Below are 20744 nucleotides of genomic sequence, written 5' to 3' on the forward strand. Positions count from 1 at the left end.
AGATCGACCTAACACGTAATGATAAAGTCCACCAGCTTGATGCTACCGTATAATGGGATTTCCCATAAGACGGCTAATGCTAACACACAGTCAATCTAAACAGACATTGCTGACTAAATTAACATCTTTATAAACTCACAGGCATGAATTTACCTTTACCATAGGGACTGAAGATGGAAATTAGCCTAAAAGGCTATAATCCTATATATTTGGATTTTTAAAAGTTTTATTAATATATATTGTCTCAATCTCATAATTTCACTGACACATTTTATAGTAAAAAAAACTGTATTTAATTAGTATTATTATAATTAGTATCATTTAACTAGTATTCAACTGTATCAGATTAATATGGAAATCTTCAAAACATTTACATTGATTATTAATGTATTTCTAAACAAATTTGTCTAAATGTGTAAATTCAAAATTGAATTGAATCGAATTAAAATGATTAAAATAATTGAGAAAAAAAATCAGGATCGAATCTAATCCGGAAATAATCGACAATATCCTGCCCTAATTACTAAAGGACCACTAGGAACACTTTAAAACTAGATCAAAAGATGACTATAGTGGGTCTAATATACCAACTAATTTTAATACTTCACTTAATTCCTTTATCAATATATTAAACCCTCTGGTGATGAATGACAGTTGCCCATAAAAACAGGAAGTGGAAACATCTTTGATGCTCATTGGTTCCTGTCTCACCTTGCGGTTCGAGTAACAAGGACATCGCTGCCCCCTGCAGGTCAACACAGAAGGGTTCTGCGTGGCCCTCCCACATTTACAGCCCTTCTTCTCCACCGGCTTTTTGTAGGGAGGCCTGACGGGCGCCGCGGGCACCAAACAGCCCGCCATCGAGCGCTGCTCTTTACTTCTGTCCTTGGCCTTGGACAGGCCGCTGCTCCGGGCCTTGGCGTGGCTCTTCTTGGGATTCTGATCCGAGTGCTTCCTGCTGCCTTTGTTGTGGTTCTGCACGGGCCGACTGGGCTTGGGCGGCGCCCCGTTAGGAAGTGACGAGTACGTGTGCGCTGGTACGGACAAAGAGGCTGTGGGTGGTTTGGCGTGCAGCGTGTGAGGGAAGGTTGGCGAGTGTGCGTTTGAGGAGGAGCCCTGCAGGATGGAGGAGATGGGGAGAGGTTTCACCTTTTCCCGGTCGCTCTCTGAACGAGAACGCTTGCGGTTAAGGCGGACCGGTGGAGGTTTGGAGGGAGGCGGGGGGTTGAAGGAAGATGTGTGTATGCGAGCGGCGTGGCCTGCCGCTGTGTTAGTCCTTCCCATGTGAGCCTGTGTGTAGTTGTGAGCCGCATCCAGGTGTATGTACATCTGCGTGTGCGATCTGTCCGACGTTAAATGCGTGTGAGTCCTTTCTGGCTGTGAATGAACAGAGTCTCGACCGGGCTGAAGGGGGTCTAATGTTTGCAACACCTCCTCCACGCTGAGGAGCAACACTTCTCCTTCCTCCAGCTCCCTGCTGCTCGACTCTCCATCCCTGAGAGAGCACACGGTGCCGGGCGTTGGAGCTAAAGGCCCGGGGGTCAAACCCAAAGCCAAACCACACGACGCGTCCGACAGCTCTGCGTGCGGTGGCTCCTCCACCAGCTCACAGACTTCCAGCTCGGGGGAAGAAGGGTCGAAGTCCTCCAGTGTTTCGCCGTTGCACTTCTGCGTCCCGTTGAAACGGGGAGGGTGGGACGAGAAGCTCTGAGGAACAGCCGAGAGCTCAGCAGGAGCAGGTGGCGCCTCCGTCGGAGTGCGGGACTCGTGAACGGACAGACTGACGTCCTCTTGTGCGAAGCTCGGGTTTTCCACGTCCTCTTTGTGTGTCAACAGCACCTCCTCTAACAAGGACATAACCTCCGGAGAGCCTCCGACGTGGCTGCTGATCAGCTGCAGCAGCGGCGAGTGAGTGACGTACAGACAGAGCTTTCTGTAACACTCCACTAGTAAAGAAAGCTGCTTGTTCTCCTGGAAGCAGGAATAGTCCTTACAGCGGCTACATGAGGTCTTGATCTGCATCTTCTTCCCTTTACAGCCCAAGCAGACGTAATGCTGACACTCGGGGTGCATCGGTGAAATTGGATCCTGAAGCAATTCACCTGGAAGAGATTTGATATGGTCAGATTTTCAAAATAAAAGACGAACGAGATTCCACCAAATAGTTAAAGACACAGTCCAATCATTTTTTGAGTTATTTTCTAAGTATTCCCAGTGCACTTTTAGTTAAAATTATTTTATATTATATAAAAAATTTTAGCCAAAAAAAAAAAAAAAAAAAAAACAGATGTTCTCTTGTTTTCTAGTTGTGGGCGGGACCGTTGCCGCAGAACAATCACACGCTCTCTGTTTACACGCTCTCCCACTAGCTTACAGTCCCTCACACCACCAACCCAACAATACCGGTGCATCAAAAATGTCGAGTAATAACGCAGGATTCTAAGAAAATAAAATCCAGATTTCCCCCAAACAAATCCTCTTACACAAATTCAAATATATCACGATTTTTGATTGATTTCCCAGCTCTACAAGAAACATTGGAGTAATCCAGTCATACACTTTTGAGCCAAATGCCAGCTCAGAGGAGGACAACAAAGACTTTAATGGATCTAGCCGTCTACAAGTGGATGCATCAGAATGGAGCAGAGCAAGGAACTGTCACAAATAAATTTTTTTAATTTTTCGGCAGCTCCTGATTCACAACGGTTTGATAAATATTCATAAATACAATTTTAAGCTTAATTTTCTTAATATATATGCCTGATCATAAGAAAATGTGTTAACCGTTTTGACGCCTGAAGTTTTTTCCAGCTGTAAAAAAAAATAGCTTATGTGTTTGCTTTTAAGAAGATGCTACATTTAGATCATTTTAGAGCCAAAGAGTTTTTTGCATATTAGGGACAATAAGTAATAAGGGGTTAAAAACACACATAAAAATAACACATTTTGATTGGAATGGGTCTTCAAAGACTCAATTTGTGTTAGTCAAATCTGCTAATTATAAAAGAAACATTTTACAAAAAGGAAAACAGCAGCAAATCAAACCACAACAGTGAAGAAAAAAGACAAAAACATTGCATTCCTTTTTAATATATTTAATATAACATTTTGTCTGTTGTGTTTTGCTTCATTAAACTTGTGTTTCTAGTGAAACTGCATAGCAAGAGCACCATAACATTTGATTTTTCACATCAGCAGTCTCATCACTGAACGTTCTGCTAATCCAACTAGTCTCTTTCTGAACGCTGTGTCGGCTTTGATGTTTCACTGGCTAAGCAGAGTAAATAAAGCATGAACAGGAACCACATGGCTCTGCCTGCACAACACAGGAGTCATCTGTCCCGTCAATTGGACAGATGAGCGGGGCTCTGGCTCGGTTGCTAAGGAGACTACTACACCGAGCCGCCCACGTATGTTGCAGTCCCATCATTATTTATTTAAATAAACAGAAAACACCACACTGCAAGGAGGTTATAAAACACTAAAAACATGAACTTAAGAGTTAAAACCACAGATTCTTACCGCAGACTAAACATGCTAGGGACTGTCGGAAGAAGGGCAGCAGCTTGTACATCTCCGCCAAGGTTTGAGGCTGCCGCGGATCGCACTGCAGCACGGCCCGGCTGGCAGACACATACAAGGCAGTAGCTTTTACAGGATTCATAGCGACGAGCAGAAAAAAGTCCAGCCGCTCAAGACCCACGTCTTGCGGGTGAAAAGGAAAGAAGTGTGGCCTAGTTGTGCATCAATTAGCCAGCCACGATTGCAGCTTTTAATTGCAAACGCGAACTACAAATAAATGTGATTAAATGCACACCACGATGGCTAGCCTAGCAGGTGGCTAACTTGGGCTAACGCCGCTTGTTCGCAGTCTTCTCTTTTTAAATGAAACAGCTCCTCCATGTCATATTTTTTGTAAAAAAAAATATGTTTAAAATGCAAACGTCTAACGCAATCCGCGAGCTCCAATGAATTCAGAAGATCAAAATGTTAGCATGTCGCTGCTAGCATTAGCGCACAACGTTTTAAGTACCAAATAGTTTTCGATAGCCGTATAGCTTACAGTGAAACATAAGCGTATTATCGAAATACAATTGAATTGTGTTTAGCTGCAGAGATAAAATGTAAGTGACTTGAAAGTGGCAGGAAAAAAAATCACCAGGCGCGCGCTTGATGTAAACAAAGCTAACAAGCTAGTGTTAGCACAGCTAGCCACATTAGCTCGCTAGGATATAACCGTATCCCTTTGGGTCGCTTCAAACCGCACGCGGGGCTGCAGAATAGAGTTTGCAACGTAAAATCTTGCAATCCGGGAAGATTTTCATGGAAAAATGTGCGAGCGGTAACGGCACCATAGCTAACTTGCCGTTTTACGAGTGCATCAATCAATCGATTTTCCACTTTTCCTCACATCAACCCTGCACAACAGGCGTGATCATCACGCGAGATTTGCCGTGGTTACCCTGGTTACCGTCCTGCGCCGCTGAAACGCATGAAATCGAGTTTTCCATCTTGATGCACTTTTGCAAATAGAAAAAATGTTTTGTTTTTGTCCATGAACGCATATTTTAATGTCAGCTTAGTAAAAAGTAAGCAATACATTTTCTAAAATTACCTGTAGGTGTGTATGTGTTTTCTTGTTCGTTATAAAGCATAAATAAATAACTGTAAACACAAAGTTTCAAAGTTATTGGACGGGTTGGTGATAAAATTAATGAATACAATTAATTTATAAATCACAAGTACTAGAATTCTGCTTAATATAATTAATGCTTAATAATTTAACATTTTCTTGTAGATATTTATTGAATATTACAAATATATCACCCATATTATAACACAAAGCAACCAAATTGACTTAATAAAAATACATAAATTAGGATTTGACATCAAGGATCCTCACATTCCTATTAGAGTTTCATGTAGGAATTAAATCAGTATTATTATATCCAAATTAAAATATAATTGATGACACTTACCCATTGTGAAATTTCCAACTAAAGTTCAACAAAATCAAGAGTTAGTAACTAATTTTAGCTATAAAACTAAGGAGTTGTTGTGCAACAACGAAAAAACGGCAGATTTGGTTGAAATTTATGGAAGGGCACTCCTGTCAGACAAAGCTCGGGGCAAAATCAAAGGCTTTGCCTGTGAGAACTTGAAATCCCGCCCACGCGCTTCGAGGGAAATTCCTTCATTCTGATTGGCTACAAGAACCCTCCCCCCAAATATCATTGGTCAGTCAGCCTGCCTATGTTCGGTGGCCTTCAGAACGGGCAGGACAATGATGGCGGCCTTCGGTGTAGCTCGTAGCCGCTGCGGGCTGATAAACAGCTTCAGGGGCTCGTTCGGAGTTTTAGCACAAGTAAAATACGGTGCAACTCCCGCGTTGGCGCCGCAGAGTCATGTCCAGCGGGTTTGTCGCTGGTACTCGGTCAGCCACTTGTCTGTTAAAGAGAGGATTGAGAAGAAACGGAAGGCGGCGCTCATTGGGGGAGGTCAGAAGAGAGTGGATGCACAACATAAAAGGGTAAAGTGATCAAACTTTAAAGGGAATTGCTTTTATTAATATAAAAAACGTGTAGGTTTTATGAAATATTTCAAAAGAAGTTTGTTTCACAGATTTAAAACTAAACTTGGCACTTTTTTTGCAAAAACTAAAGACTTAAAGGTGTTTAATTATTTATTTAAAAAATATTTGTGTAAATTTTGACCATCAGAGCTTCTGTTCTGCAGGGTAAACTGACAGCCAGGGAGAGGGTGGAGCTCCTGCTGGATCCTGAGTCCTTCATGGAGACTGACATGTTTGTGGAGCACCGATGCTCTGACTTTGGCATGGAGCAGGACACTAACAAGGTACCTTACCTTCAAAAGCAGGGCAGTGGTACTATCATGATCAGTGCAACACATCTTAATTGGTTTCCTTTTCTTTTTCTAGTTTCCCGGTGACAGCGTGGTGACAGGCCGCGGCAGAATTAACGGGAGGCTGGTTTATGTGTTTAGTCAGGTATGGAGATGGAGAAAAAAAAGTGAAGCGTAATTAATTTTTAAAAAGAATTACATTTGATGTTCATTTGTCTGTTAGGACTTCACCGTCTTTGGGGGCAGCCTGTCTGGAGCTCATGCACAGAAGATTTGTAAGGTGAGAACTTTAAAGACCCTTGAGGAACACCAGGAATAACATATATTTTAGAGGATCAAACATCACTCAACGGGGTGTATTTTCATCTTTTTGTTTAATAACTCTTAATCAATTTAAGTATGAGCCTCTAAATCAGGTGTTTCAAACTCAATCGAATTAACTAAACTGGTTTTCAAACTGTATTTTTTCATTTTTTTTATAACTTTATTTCTTCATGTATACCACAAGAACATGTTAAAAACATGTTCATTGAAGTGAGTCTTTTAATAATTTTCTATTGTGCTCATTGCGATTAATTGCAGACATTTTAGTGCATTTTTTTTTTGTTTTTATTTCATCATCACAATTAATTAATAACATATATTTTGGTGCATTTAAGTTTTTTAAATTGAGTTAATCTCGGTTAAATAATTCCAGACATTTTAGCTCTTTTTTTTAAATTGTGTTAATCATAATTATTTAATCACAGATATTTTAACACGTTTTTTTTTTCTATGGCGCTTATCAATAATTCATTACAGACATTTTGGCGGGTTATATACATATATATTTCTGCATTGATTGCAATTAATTAATTGCAGACACGTTAGAGTATTTTTTTAGTTTTATTTCATTATCTTAATAAATTAATAAAATATATAATTACAAACATTTTAGCTTGTTTTTTTAATTGTGTTAACCCTAATTAATTACAGACATTCTGAGGTGTTAAATGTTTTTTAAACTAATCGCAATTAATTAATTTATTTATTACAGACATTTTAACATTTTTTTTTATCTCGTTAATTAAGGCTAGGTTGATAAAATCGATTAATCGATTTGAATCGATTTAACCTTAACAGATCAATAATCGATTCATAAAAACATAAATTGATTTAGCTTGATGCTAATGTTTATTGGAATTTTTTCATATCCTTCTGATTCACAACAAATAGTTTTTAGCTTAATTTTCTTCACATACGCCACAAGAACATGTTAAAAACAACATTTTCATTGGATTGGGTCTTTTATTCATCGTCGTTTTTAAACACCTGCTTTCAGTGAGTTTGTTGGGATATCTTTTCTTATTTTTTGTGTTTTTAATTGTCTGCTCAGATTATGGATCAGGCCATGACGGTCGGAGCTCCTGTCATCGGGTTGAACGACTCCGGAGGAGCCAGGATCCAGGAGGGGGTGGAGTCCCTGGCTGGTTATGCAGATATTTTCCTGGTTTGTTATTAATCGGAAAAACCTTAAATCACATGTGTCAAAGTCAAGGCTCGAGAGCCGGATTCGACCTTCCGCGTACTTATATCCGGCCCTCCAGATGTTTTTATTTTATTGTTATTAATGGCCCGATAATATCTAGCACTCATTTCTTTCACTTGTATAATTTTGACAAAATATATTTTTATGGAGAGTAAAATATTATTTTATTTAATGTTTAAGTTGATTTCCTCTGGAATAATACTCCTGTCTTTTTATTATTCATGATTATGTTACAGAATTATGTCAAAAAGTTATGGTTTACAAGTTTTCTAAAATCTAAAATTGGCATTCTGCTAGTTATTTGGACTATTTTGACAATAAGATTTTTTGGGGGCTATTTTGAAGTTTGGTTACGGTAATATTTCAGCTACATTATAGCTGTTTTGACTAAACTAAGTTTTTTATGCTGATTTGGCATTTAGCTAATATTTTAGCTAGATGCTAGCTGTTTTGTCTAAACTAAATTTTTATGCTAATTTGGCTAATATTTTAGCTACATGCTAGCCCTTTTTAACTAAACTAAATTTTTTATGCTAATTTGGCATTTAGCTAATATTTTAGCTTGATGCTAGCTGTTTTAACTAAACTATTTTTTATGCTAATTTGGCATTTAGCTTATATTTTAGCTACATGCTAGCTGTTTTGTCTAAACTAAGTTTTTTATGCTAATTTGGCTAATATTTTAGCTACATGCTAGCCCTTTTTAACTAAACTAAAGTTTTTAGGCTAATTTGGGATTTAGCTAATATTTTAGCTTGATGCTAGCTGTTTTAACTAAACTATTTTTATGCTAATTTGGCATTTAGCTAATATTTTAGCTACATGCTAGCTGTTTTGACTAAACTAAGTTATTTTATGCTAATTTGGCATATAGCTAATATTTTAGCTACATGCTAGCGGTTTTAGCTAAACTAATTTTTTATGCTAATTTGGCATTTAGCTAATATTTTAGCTACATGCTAGCTGTTTTGACTAAACTAAGTTATTTTAGGCTAATTTGGCATTTAGCTACTATTTTAGCCAGATGCTAGCTGTTTTGACTAAACTAAGTTTTTTAATGCGAATTTAGCATTTAGCTAATATTATAGCTACATGCTAGCTGTTTTGACTAAACTAAGTTTTTTAAGGCTAAGTTGGCATTTAGCTAATATTTTAACTAGCTATCAGCTTCAGCGTTTTCAGCTATTTATCAGCTTCAGTGTTTTTGGCTGAAGTAAAGCTTTCAGCTTTACTTCAAAATTTACTGGAATTATTGTGTTAACAGTTGAAAAGTTTCAGTGAGTTAAAGATTTTGTGTTTTAAATTTTTTGTTTTAGTGTTTGATTTAAACAAACTATTTTTTTCCTTAATTTACCAGAGGAACGTCCTTGCTTCAGGGGTCGTCCCTCAGATCTCTCTCATCATGGGCCCCTGTGCTGGAGGAGCCGTCTACTCCCCTGCGCTGACAGACTTCACCTTCATGGTTAAGGTTGTTGACTTTCTTAAACTCAGAGGCCAAATAAAAAAAGGAAAATCTAGTTATGTAACATGAAAAGAGACAGTTTGAGGTCTTAAGATCCCGTTTGTTTGCACAGGACACGTCATACCTGTTCATCACAGGCCCGGACGTGGTCAAGTCTGTCACCAATGAAGACGTGACCCAAGAGGAGCTCGGTGGAGCCAAAACTCACACCAGCGTGTCCGGTTGGTTTTCTTATGTTAAATTAAATCTAAATTCTTACAAATAAATGTCTGAAGGAGTTCATCTGCTTCTCAGGTGTGGCACATCGAGCTTTTGAGAACGACGTGGAGGCTTTGCTAAACCTGCGGGAGTTTTTCAACTTCCTGCCACTGAGCAACCAGGACCCCGCTCCCATCAGGGAGTGTCACGACCCCAGGTAACCTGGCGGAGCTCAAAGAAAAATCAAGATGATGATTTTGTAATTCCGTCAGAAAATCGTGCGTCTTTCATTCTATTTCTTTATTCAAATCATGTTGGATCAGGATTAGATGAAAACCAGTGGTTTGAAAAAGCTCAGATTTGGGCGGGGCCTAAGTCTCTCTTCTCTACTACGATTCGGATGCATCCACTCGCAGACAAATAGATCCATGAACGTCTTTATCTTCTTCATCTGAGCTGCCGTCTGGCTCAGATATTTCTGTTAGTGCTCACCGTTCATTTTTTTGCTTCGCTAATGTTAGCTTGGGCTTGTGAGGAGCTATAAGCTAGCAGGAGAGAGTGCTGATGGGAACTTAGTGGAGCAACAAAAGGTCCCGCCCACAATTCAACAGGAGAATTTTTAATGAGCTCCAGATTTTCTGTTCTAGATTTTGAGATCGTTCGTTGCTTTTCAGTGATCGATTGGTGAAGTCGTTGGACACCATTGTCCCGTTTGAGTCGACCAAAGCCTACGACATGCTGGACATCATCCATGCAGTACGTGCACAAACACACACCTGCACTGCCCCCCTGGTGGAGGTTATAACATGCTTTCTGTGCTCAGATCGTAGACGAACGGGACTTTTTCGAGATCATGCCCAATTACGCCAAAAACATCGTGGTGGGCTTTGCCCGGATGAACGGGCGCACCGTGGGCATTGTGGGTAATCAGCCCAAAGTGGCTTCAGGTGAGCGGAGCGTTGACTCTGGAGGATCGGAGAGCCAGGAAGAACTGGACTGAAATGTGTTTTCTCATCAGGATGTTTGGACATCAACTCCTCGGTGAAGGGAGCTCGCTTCGTCCGCTTTTGTGACGCCTTCAACATTCCCATCATCACCTTTGTGGACGTGCCGGGTTTCCTGCCAGGTACTCCCTTCAGGTTATTTATTCATGATCCTTTTTTTCCAGATGCTGCTAAAGTAAAAAAAAAAAAAAAAAAACAAAGTGAGATCAGAAGAATAAACCAAGATTGTAAAAGCGACCCTTTAATTATTATTTTATCGTTTGTAGCAAAAATTAAAAAAAAATGTTGTTTTCTTAGACATAGTTTCTGCAGTGCAGCAGCCTTTAAGCTGCCTTCAAGTTGGGAGTGGAGTAAGCCCCTCCCCCATTTCCCATCATCCATCTTTTACATGCTTCCCGCTAGCTCCAACCCTCCAACATTGATGAGGCTTTTTACAGCCATTTTTAGGTAAAAATATTTGCGATTAAAATTGATTAATTAATTGCGGGTCTTGACTAATTAATCGCATGACAGCTCTAGTTAAAAACCCCTTTTTTATGGGAGTGGGTCTTTGTTTTGTGAACAGGTACGGCTCAGGAGTACGGCGGCATCATCAGACATGGAGCCAAACTGCTGTTTGCCTTCGCAGAAGCTACAGTACCAAAAATAACCATCATCACCAGAAAGGTGGGAAGGAACCCAGTCATTCTGTTTTCACAACACATCATTTCTCCTCTTTTCCTGCAGAGAAGGTCTGATCTTCATTTGTTTATTTTTCCGCTCTGAAACTCGGCCTGATTGTAATCTGGCGTAAAACGAGGCGAATGTTTGCATCCTCGAGAGAAACGTTCTTACGCAAATAAAACACGCCGTCGGCGGTCCCTGAAGTGTTTTTATGAACTGTTTCTCATCACTTCTGACTTCCACAATGTGTCTTTTGGCAGATATTAACCTGCCGTGAGATTAGAACACATAAACTGTTCCTCCTCATGAATCTGCCGTTTATGTTCCACCTTGAAAGTGGTGAAAGAAAAAAGAAACGAGAAGGAACTTTTTTCGTTTTTTGGCGTGCTGCAGGCTTATGGCGGCGCCTACGATGTGATGAGCTCCAAACACCTCAGAGGAGACGTCAACTACGCCTGGCCCACGGCTGAGGTCGCCGTCATGGGTGCAAAGGTATGAAGGTGCTCCTCGCCGCCGCACAGATCTCCTGGGAGTTTTTTGGCGTGACGCTGCGCTCTCCGTGTCCAGGGCGCCGTTCAGATCATCTTCAGAGGAAAGGAGAATCAGGCGGAAGCAGAGGCGGAGTACGTGGAGAAGTTTGCCAACCCTTTTCCCGCTGCCGTCAGAGGTTCGTTCGTGAGCTCGCCAGTTTTTGTGTTTCCGCCGCCTCCAGGAGCTGAAATAAAGTTTTCTTTTCAGGCTTTGTGGACGATATCATCGAGCCGTCGTCGACACGCAGGAAGATCTGCAGCGACCTGGAGGTGCTGGCCAGCAAGAAGCAGGTTAACCCCTGGAAGAAGCACGCCAACATTCCTCTGTGAAGAGAGCCGCCTGCTCTGTAGCGCCACCTCCAGACCGCTCCGAGGAATGCTCAGTTTACCACTCCACTACAAGCATCCTCTCTCTCAATACTCAGACTGCAGTGACCTAAAATCAGGATCTTTACTTTTACAAAACTACTTTTTTTTACCATCAAAAAACATTTTAGATCCCTGTAGGAGCACTTATTGATTTACTGTTTCTGGAGGTTCACAGAAAAACGGTCGACAGTAGAAATAAAGTGACATACTGTAACCTTTTGAACCCGTTCAGTGGTGCTTTTTCCTTTGGTTAAGACACCCACTGTGCCTTCTCTCATCTGGAAAACAAGACTCTGTACATTTGCTGTATATCCGTGGTGAACCACATATGGTATTCATTTGGTTTTAATAAAATCAGACTTGGATTAACAGGTCAGGTGGTTTTTATGTCAAAGGATGCTACGAAAATGTGTATTCTGCATTCACAGATCCTGCAGTTGAGCATCAAAACTCCTCTGTAGTGAAACATCCTTGATTAATAGACAATTTGTAGATTATTTCTATGTGGTAATAGGAAGAGGAGAGACTGTAAAATATCTGTCATTTCAAGTAGAAAAGCTTGTTGAAGATTTTAAAATGAATAAAAGCGATAGTAATCTCTGGACTTGTATAGTTTTTAGGTAGACAATTAATTGTTGATTTATTTATTCAACCTACTTTTTTTTAAAATTAATTCTAATAGTTTGAATTAGGAAATTTGGTGTGGGGCTAAATTGGGGACAAAATTAAGTAAAAACCTAAACAAAACAAAGTAAAACAATATTGGTGATTGGCCAAAAAAAATATGTCTGAAACGTTTTGTTATTCTAAAACAAATATTTTCAGCTTCAAATTTTCTTTTTTTTTAGGTTTTAAAAACTCAAAATGTCAATTTCAAAACTTTTTTTCCAGGCTGAAATATTTTTTTCACTTTCAATTTCTTTTGTTTTCGATATTGAAAGAGTTGAAAGTGAAAAAAGATTTGAGCCTGACAAAGAGTTTTAAAAATTTTAATTTTGAAAAAAAAAAGACAATTTGAATTTGAAAATGATTACATTTATTTTAGTTTAGCAGAAAGTTTTGGACATCTTTATTTTTTTTGGCCCAAAAAGTTTGTGTTTTTTGGAGTTTCAAATAATATTGGCCTCAATTTAGCTCCATAATTGGGATGAATTTCCCTTTGGTTTAGAATGTGACAGTTTTAAGTGCTTCTATAATTTTAATCAAACATGTTATTTTTATTTTATAACTGTTTTTATTTTACAATTATTTTATATATTTTTTTCTTTATCATTGTTAAAAACAGACGCTTACAAGTTTTAATCAAGTTCGACGTTTTTGCATTTAAGCTCAAATCTTCGATCGGGTGGGACTTACCATTAGGAAAGAAAGCAGGGGATTCCTGGGGGCCAGAGCTGAAGAGTAAAAAACATTTCTAAGTATTTGTAAAATAAATTATTCTCAACATTATATAACTCTGTCACGACAAAAGAAAAAAAATCACGGAGATGGCGTAAGACCGCTCCTGTGAAAGTGTTTCATCCTCCCCCGTAAATCTGCAGCAATGGAACATTCCATCAGCAGCAAGTTAGCTAGCAGAGACTTTTTTAAGAGTTTGAAAAGAAAAAAATCCAGCCGTGGAAAAAGGAAAAAGAAAGCTAAAAAAATGTTGCTATACTTTCAAAAGTGCAGGAAGAAAGAAAAAAAAATGAAAAAAGAACAGAATCTTAAAAAGATAAAGAAAGTAAAAAATGAGGACATAAAAACAGTGGAGGAGCAGAAAATTTTTCATTTTGAGAAAGTTTTTAATTTTGCCTCCTTACCCGATAACTTTGATTAATAATAAAATAAAATGATCAGGAGGGCCGGATAGGGTTACCCGAATGGCCTCGACTTTGACACGTGCTCAACTTTCTACCATTTTTTCAAAATAAAAGACTGCACCAGCAGAAAGCAACAAAAGGAGATAAACCACCACAAATCGGTTACAGATTTTATTTTATTAAAAAGAATTTAAGTTCACAGAAAAAAAACAAAGAAAAAAAACAGGCTTTTATATTATTTAAGGGCAACTTGAAGGCAGAAATGATCCAACTGTCTCGTGATATTTACAGGACTGCCATCCAGCTGTAAATGATTGGTTACCCCAGCAGGAAGAAGGTGGGGGGTGGACTAAAGTATGGCTGAAAACATTCAAAACACATTCAAACACTTCTGTCAGACAAAGATCCATCACTGCACTGAATATGAACGATGAGAGTAACAGATATTCAACCCCGATAACACTGTTTGGAGGCGCAAAAACGGAAAGTGACTCGGATATTCCGCTGAAATACTCAATCCTGGAACTGTTACAATCAAGATACAGCACCTGGTATCTGATATGACGTACATGGGCGGGGGGGCATATACTTTAAAGTATGTAGGCCACAATTTGGCAACAAACGATACATATTCAAGAAAAAAAAAACTGTACAAACAGAAGAAAGGAAAACACTTGATTTAAAACTTTAGTACTAAAGCTACAGAGTTTAAAATATGTTTATTGTCTTTTTTTCTTTTAAAACTTGTTTTTTTACTTCAAAAAGTCATGAATCCGGAGGGGGGTGTGCGCGCGAGAGGGGAAACCTTTCTGCCAAAGATCTGTCACAGGTGCAGCTTCACAGTCGAACAACACCCACTTTTGTTTTTGACACCACAAACGAGACGGTTACATCACTTCCTCCACGACGGCGTGCAGCTGCTGACCGTCTGCGGCCGCCAACACTATATGTACACAGCACATACAAGAGTCCGGGAACAGATCGGGGCCGCGCTAATAGCAAACATGACGGTACGGGGCGGTCCTCTTCGGGGGGGGGGGTTAAGTGCAACACCAGGAGGAAGGGGGGAGGCGGTGAAGACGTACAGATGCCGACCACGAGCGCAGGCAAACACGTGTACATGTGTGCAAGAGGGAACCACGGAAACAGCTAGCGCTCTCGAGCTGGCCGCAGGATTAGGCTGCCACCAGAGCCACTACTAAAAAAGATCCGAGCCGACCGGCTGGCGAGGAAGAGGAGGAAGAACACGAGCGGAACGAAGCTCTTCAACGGTTCGGTCTACACGTGGATCCTTCAGAAGATCCATCGGGAGCTCCGAATGGCGAACATCCTTTCCTTAATTCTGAGAGAAAGACTAAAGTACGTTTCGGATTTCCTTCGAGTTTGATTGGCAGGCGGTCGGTGTCAGATGACCCAGAAACATCAGCCGGTTCCTCGTGTGGACGCTGAAGCTCAGAGAGGTTAGAACATGGGCATGCTGAATCCCTGAAACGACAAAGAAGGGAGGAAATGTGTTTAATGCTTTCAGCAGCTCGACAGAAAACACTTGAATTTTGACATTTTAGCTCCAAAAATTCTTTGTATCACTGTAACTCTTATGTAATTATTGTGACGTGGAAAAATGTTGAGAAATGCAACATTTGACTTTATTTTGTGTGTACATTTGTACGGGGGAACCGTTTTCCCACCTGGCTTTGGCGTTCCACAGGGATCTTAAGAAGGCACATTACTTTTCTTCATCTTTATTGCATTTTCTAGTCAGTATCTTAAAAAACATGTAGTAAAATGAAGAAAGAAATACACAAAAACAGGCTGCTTTTGCCCTTTTATTGTTAATATAAATATTTATGTGTAGAAATCTTCAGTTAGTTTAAGTTGGTTTTGCAAATATTGACACAATATTTCCCATTTTTGTTGAAATAGTATATAAAAAAAAGTTTGATTAAAATCATCTTGAAAAGATATTTTTAGTGAAGGCTTGTATTTAGGAAAGGCAAAAAAATATAAATTTAATTATTAGTTCACATTTGTTAAAGTTTATTCTAATATGTTAACATGTTAAATACAGAATTTACTTCTTTTTTTGGTTGAATTGATGATTGGGTTTACAAATGCAGAATTTTTAGTAAAGTAACTTTTTTAAAATGAAAAGATTGATTTGTATACATTTGCTAAACCTGATTTGTTCTCATTTGGGATAATTACTGGAGGAGATCCGGCTCCTGTACAGAACTCTGGACAGTTCCCCAAAAGATTTTTTTAAACAAAATAACTGATACTTTTTAGATGTTATATTAGAACCATGTGTTAAAGACAAAATAGACAGAATTCTTTATGTTAATTCAATATTTTCATTCTAAAAATCAACCGTAAAGTAGGATAATAGATGATTTAAGGCTGTAAAACATTTTCAAATTTTTCTCTCTTGTTTAAACTCTCAAAGTTTATAGAAAAAAGTTCAGTATTATAGAATGAGAACAAAGATCTGTACATTTGGGATAAAGGAGGTTGATTGACGAGCCCTACAGCCAATTAAAATGCAGATCCAAAAGAAAACTCGTGCAAAATCGCGTTGAAAAAAATCAGAAAAAAGGTGAAACGCATCATGAGGGACGACTGTAATTAAGTATCAACTTTTAAATGAAATATCAAATTCTTAAATATCAAATTTTTCATACAAATCAATTTTGTTTGGTTATGAAAAACCATTTCACATAGAACCAGCGACATAAACTCAACAAAAACTTTTATTTAAAAGCCATTTTTGGACTAAAAAACTAAATTTATAGAGTTGATTAACAGAAATGTAGTTTCTGATAGTGATTTTATGTTGATTATTTTTTTTTTTTAGGTTTTAATAAAGCAGATCAGCAGAGAGACTCCACCCCTCCTCTCCAGATCTTTACATAAAAGCTTAAAATATTCCTTTTTTTAATTGTCTTTTATATTTTAATTTTTTATTTTTTTAGGGCTGTTAACAATAACGCATTATCGCAATTAATTTTTGAAAAAAGTAACCCGTTAATATTTATTAATGGACCTAATTACACTTTACAAAGCAACCGACTTCTTACTGTTTTTCTGGGCTGTTTTTGTTTAAAAGCTGCTTATTGTCATAAAAATGAACCTAAAAAATCGTTATTAATCACAACTCAATAGTGTGATTATTTTTTTGAACCGATTAGCAGCATTACTCCAATGTAGTTTAGATCTTCTTTGAATAAATCTAAAATCTTTCTTTGAAGTTTCAGTTTTTGTTTAAACAGACACAGGTCACATGACACATACCGACTCATCCTCAATCATGGCCGCCGAGTCAAAGAAGTCCGGTCTTAGCTCCGCCCTTTCGCGTCTGTTCCTCGATGGCGGCTGAAACCCAAACGTCTCCATCAGTGAGGAAAGTTTGTGACGCCGACGGTGAAAAAAGCGTTTTACGTACCAAGTCGATGACCATCGTGTCCTCAAACTCCTCGTTCATGTCCTCCAGCTGGCCCCGCGATGACATCATCACGTCCTCAAAGATGGGCTCCGCGTCGTCTTCCATCAGCCCGCGCCTGGTGAACGCGCGTCAAAGACTCGATCACTCTACAGCTGAGTAATCTTCAGAGATTTGAATCTGTGAAGCTCACTTACACGGTCTGCCGGACGCCCTGATTGCTGCGGGACTTGATGTAGTTCATGTTCGCTCGGTCCTTCCTGCTCACCTCCTCCATCTTCTGCTGGCCGAGCCACGACATCTGCATCTGAGGGCTGGAGACCAACGAGCTTTAGACTCACACAACTCAGAAACAATGAAAAAGATGGTTCTTACTGCATATATTGATAATTGAAAACGCTGAAGTTGACACCTAAAAACCCTGAGGGTGATAGCTGAAAACACAGAAAAACGCAGACGTTTATAGCTCAAAACGCTGAAGTTGATGGATAAAAATGCTGAAGTTGATAGCTGAAAACACTGAAGCTGATAGCTGGAAACACTGAAGCTGATAGCTGAAAACTGTCAAGTTGATAGCTAAAAATCCTGAGGGTGATAGCTGAAGCTGATAGCTAAAAACGCAGAAGTTTATAGCTCAAAACGCTGAAATTGATGGATAAAAATGCTAAAATTGATAGCTGAAAATGCTGAAGCTAATAGCTAAAAACGCTTAAGTTTATAGCTGAAAATCCTGAAAATTATAGCTAAAAATGCTGAAGTTAATAGTTGAAAACGCTGAAATTGATAACTGGAAAAGCTGAGGCTGATGGCTAAAAATGCTGAAGCTAATAGCCAGCTAATATATTAGCTGAATACCAAATTAGCCTAAAAAACAAAAAAAAGTTTTTTAAAAAGACTAAATTAGCCAAAACCGCTAGCGTGTAAATTATAGCCAAACTTCAAAACAGCTAGTATATAGCTGATAAATAGCTAAACTTTAATAAAGGCCAAAAAACTTAAAACAAAAATGCCTATATTAGCCAAAACAGCTAGCATGCAGCTGAAATATTAGCTAAACTCCAAAATAGCCTACAAAATCTCAGTAAATGCCAAAACAGTCCAAAAAGCTAGCAGAATGCTAATTTTTAAAACGTTAAAACTGTAACTTTTCAGCATAACTATGAATAAAAACAGGCAGGAATGTTATTCCAAAATAAATCAACTTAAACCTTAAATAACTTTCAATATTTTACTCTCCATGAAAATATATTTTGTCAAAATGAATCAAGTTAGAAATGAGGGGAAGATAACATCAGACCGTTAATAACAATAAAATGATCTGGAGGGCCGGATGTAATTACCCGGGGGCCAAATGAGATGTTTTTACAGTATTAATGTGATTGGAGGCTCACTTGTGCACGTAGTCGTTTTCCGATCCCGGCTCCGAGTCCGGGTCCGGCATGTGTTCCGCGGGTCTGTTCTCTCTGAGCACTGTTGAGGTGAGCTGAGGGGTTTGGAGCGCCCCCGGAGTCTGCAGGGTGTCGTTTCGCATCATCCAGGACCCCTCCACGCTGCTCTCCTCTGAAAAGAACCGCAGACTTTACAACCTCCACAGGAGAATCCCACGAAGCCCCCGCGGCCTGGCGCCGCCCGCTCACCCTCGATGCGCCTCTTGTGCAGCGGCGGCCGTCCCTTCTTGCTGCGCACAGAGCCGGTCTTGCTGCTGGAGCCCGACGTGACCGACATGTGGTCCTCGTCTCCTCCTGTGAGCAAGCTGTTCCTGTAGGAGATGAGCGGAAGCCACACGTCCTCCCGGCGCTCCGACATGGACTCCGACATGAACTTCTCCAGGTACGAGTGGCTGAAGAGAACAAAGAAACTATTCTTGACAAACTTCATCCAAACGGGGTTTGAGTCTCGGTCATCAAAGGGAAGCTCTTACACCGTCTTCTTGTCTTGACGGATGAGTTTGGAGGAGAATTCGCTGAGGACCTCGAGGAAGGCCAGGTTGACGGGAGGAAACTCTGGTCCCCGAGGATTCTGGTACTTAAACGCAAATTCTATTCCATCCCTAAAAAACAGAAAAAAGCAAAACTGAGCAAGAGACAACAACACACTTTTTTTGTTTTGTTTGGGACACTGTTGCTCTCGGGATCCTACTTGTGCAGCGTTGCGACGGCCTCTCTGGTCTTGATCTGGTCCAAACCGAAGGTGAGGGCGAAACGGCGAGCCAGCTCCTTAATGCCACTCACGTGCGACGACGTCCGGTCCAGGTTGGGTCCCTGCTCCTGGAGCAGCTCATTGAAGAGCTGCAGCACACGAAAGAAGAGCGCCGCTCAGCATCCGGAGCGCACGCTGAGCGTGAGAGGAGAGCGGACGGCGCCGGCGGCCTCACCTGCTGCAAACTCAGGATGAGAGTCTTGGCACAGAGAATCTTGTCCGTCTGTCTGGTTTTACTCAGAGTTTCCTTAATGATGTCGCCGTAATCGTTGTAATACTGAGGCAGAAGGAAGACAGAGCAGAAAATTACACTCAGAACAGACTTTTATTTTACAAACACATTTCTGTAACTCTTTGGAACAGCAAAACTGTGAGGTCAGAGCAATAAAACTACATCTAAAATAAACGTATTTTAATATTCTGTAATTGAGATCGTATTGGATTAAAGAGAGAATATGGCAATTATTTATAGTTTCTGGACATAGACAACAAAACTTGAAAAAAACAATTAAAAAAACTGCAAAAAAACAGAATTCTGGGAAAAATTTCAAATTCACAGCAAAGCCTCAAGAAGATAAATTCAATTTTTTTAGGCTAAAATCCAGACATTCTGTATGACAACATCTATCTACAGAAATGTTTCATATTTGAGGCACAAAGAAATCTGTGATTTTCACCTGGAATATTTTCATGTATTTTCATTCAAAAACGAGCAAAAAATTGTTTAAAATGTGTGTTCTTGTTATTTTTTTTAATTACGTTTCAAACTTTCATTCTAAGTTGTAAACTTAGAATATTTGGGGTTTCCTCAGCAAATATAAGCGCTTTATTCCTGACGGAATTTTCTGTTTGTGTTTGATTTTATGTCTAAAGTGAGAATACAAAATGAAAAAATGATCAAATAAAGTTAGTGTATAATAGGTGAGGTTTTGCTGATTAAAATAATACCAGATAAGCAAAATATAGTCTCTAAAATTCAAAATATACAGATTTAGGCCTTAAGTTCCAAAGGGTTAACTAAAACAAAAATGTTTGTTACTCAAAGGACAAAAAATGTACATACATTTGCTATGAAGTCAATTAAATCTTTTTCTAAAAGCTTAAGTTTCACATCAGGTGCTGCTTTACACACCTTCATATAGTGTTTGAAGATATCTGCGGCAGCCGGCATGTCCACGATGTCGTAGATGATGAGTTTGCAGAAAGCGGCGAGCAGATTCCTCCTCTTATGAAGAGCTTCGATCTTGTTGGCCTCGTCCTCTTCGTCGCCCTCTGCAAGAAGAGAAATGGTGGAATGAAGTGAAGCCCAGAAATGTGGAAATGGACCGAATTAGAACTAAAGATTTCTCCTTTAAATTAGTGGTTCCCCACTACTGGGGTTCACTTAGTACCAGGCTAAAAAACATTAAAAATACAAGAAAACTGTTTTAATTTTGTTCATTTTCTGATTATGAAGGACGTTTGACTTTGTTTTTGCAAAAAAATGGTGTCTCAGAAGTAAGTAAAAAATTGGCAGATTTTCTTTACATGAGCAAAAACAAAAAAAAAAGACAGAACATCTGCCAAGTGGATAAGAAAAATGGTTCTTGATAAAATTATTTTTCTTGCAAGAAAGAAAAAAAGACAATTTTTTGTTGAACAGAGGGTCTTTTATACTTTAAGATTCCGTTTTTGCAGCCGTATTTCCACAT

The 20744-nt window shown here is 39.3% G+C and overlaps 3 protein-coding genes across 5 annotated transcripts in view; 1 reads left to right on the top strand and 2 right to left on the bottom strand.

Annotated features, from left to right (window-relative positions):
* msl2a (MSL complex subunit 2a) overlaps positions 1-5132 on the bottom strand; it is an 8073-nt gene extending 2941 nt beyond the window's left edge. Inside the window, exons 1-3 of one of the 3 annotated variants that reach the window (XM_024268193.1) lie at positions 4980-5130; positions 3523-3623; positions 712-2102 (exon numbers count right to left, since the gene is read on the bottom strand). In XM_024268193.1, the coding sequence (XP_024123961.1) occupies positions 712-2102; positions 3523-3574 (1443 nt within the window). In that variant the 5' untranslated portion in view covers positions 3575-3623; positions 4980-5130. Of the gene's footprint in view, positions 1-711; positions 2103-3522; positions 4466-4979 lie in introns of those variants that run through there. The other 2 variants (XM_024268204.2, XM_024268186.2) reach the window with 2 other exon arrangements.
* A 114-nt stretch (positions 5133-5246) lies between these two features.
* On the top strand, positions 5247-12214 carry pccb (propionyl-CoA carboxylase subunit beta). The gene is made up of 15 exons (XM_024268217.2): positions 5247-5530; positions 5737-5856; positions 5939-6007; positions 6086-6142; positions 7238-7351; positions 8748-8858; positions 8965-9073; positions 9147-9267; positions 9725-9806; positions 9874-9997; positions 10069-10176; positions 10620-10720; positions 11111-11209; positions 11285-11384; positions 11456-12214. Exons 1-15 carry the CDS (start codon positions 5285-5287, stop codon positions 11575-11577), a joined length of 1683 nt encoding a protein of 560 aa, XP_024123985.1. The 5' UTR covers positions 5247-5284; the 3' UTR covers positions 11578-12214.
* A 1361-nt stretch (positions 12215-13575) lies between these two features.
* stag1a (stromal antigen 1a) overlaps positions 13576-20744 on the bottom strand; it is a 44099-nt gene continuing 36930 nt past the window's right edge. Inside the window, exons 23-32 of the mRNA XM_024270115.2 lie at positions 20186-20325; positions 19229-19330; positions 18994-19142; positions 18776-18904; positions 18492-18694; positions 18246-18414; positions 17052-17168; positions 16858-16972; positions 16707-16787; positions 13576-14903 (exon numbers count right to left, since the gene is read on the bottom strand). Of these exons, the coding sequence (XP_024125883.1) occupies positions 14880-14903; positions 16707-16787; positions 16858-16972; positions 17052-17168; positions 18246-18414; positions 18492-18694; positions 18776-18904; positions 18994-19142; positions 19229-19330; positions 20186-20325 (1229 nt within the window). The 3' untranslated portion in view covers positions 13576-14879. The remainder of the gene's footprint in view (positions 14904-16706; positions 16788-16857; positions 16973-17051; positions 17169-18245; positions 18415-18491; positions 18695-18775; positions 18905-18993; positions 19143-19228; positions 19331-20185; positions 20326-20744) is intronic.

Source organism: Oryzias melastigma, linkage group LG22 (assembly GCF_002922805.2).
Source record: "Oryzias melastigma strain HK-1 linkage group LG22, ASM292280v2, whole genome shotgun sequence".
NCBI lineage: Eukaryota > Metazoa > Chordata > Actinopteri > Beloniformes > Adrianichthyidae > Oryzias > Oryzias melastigma.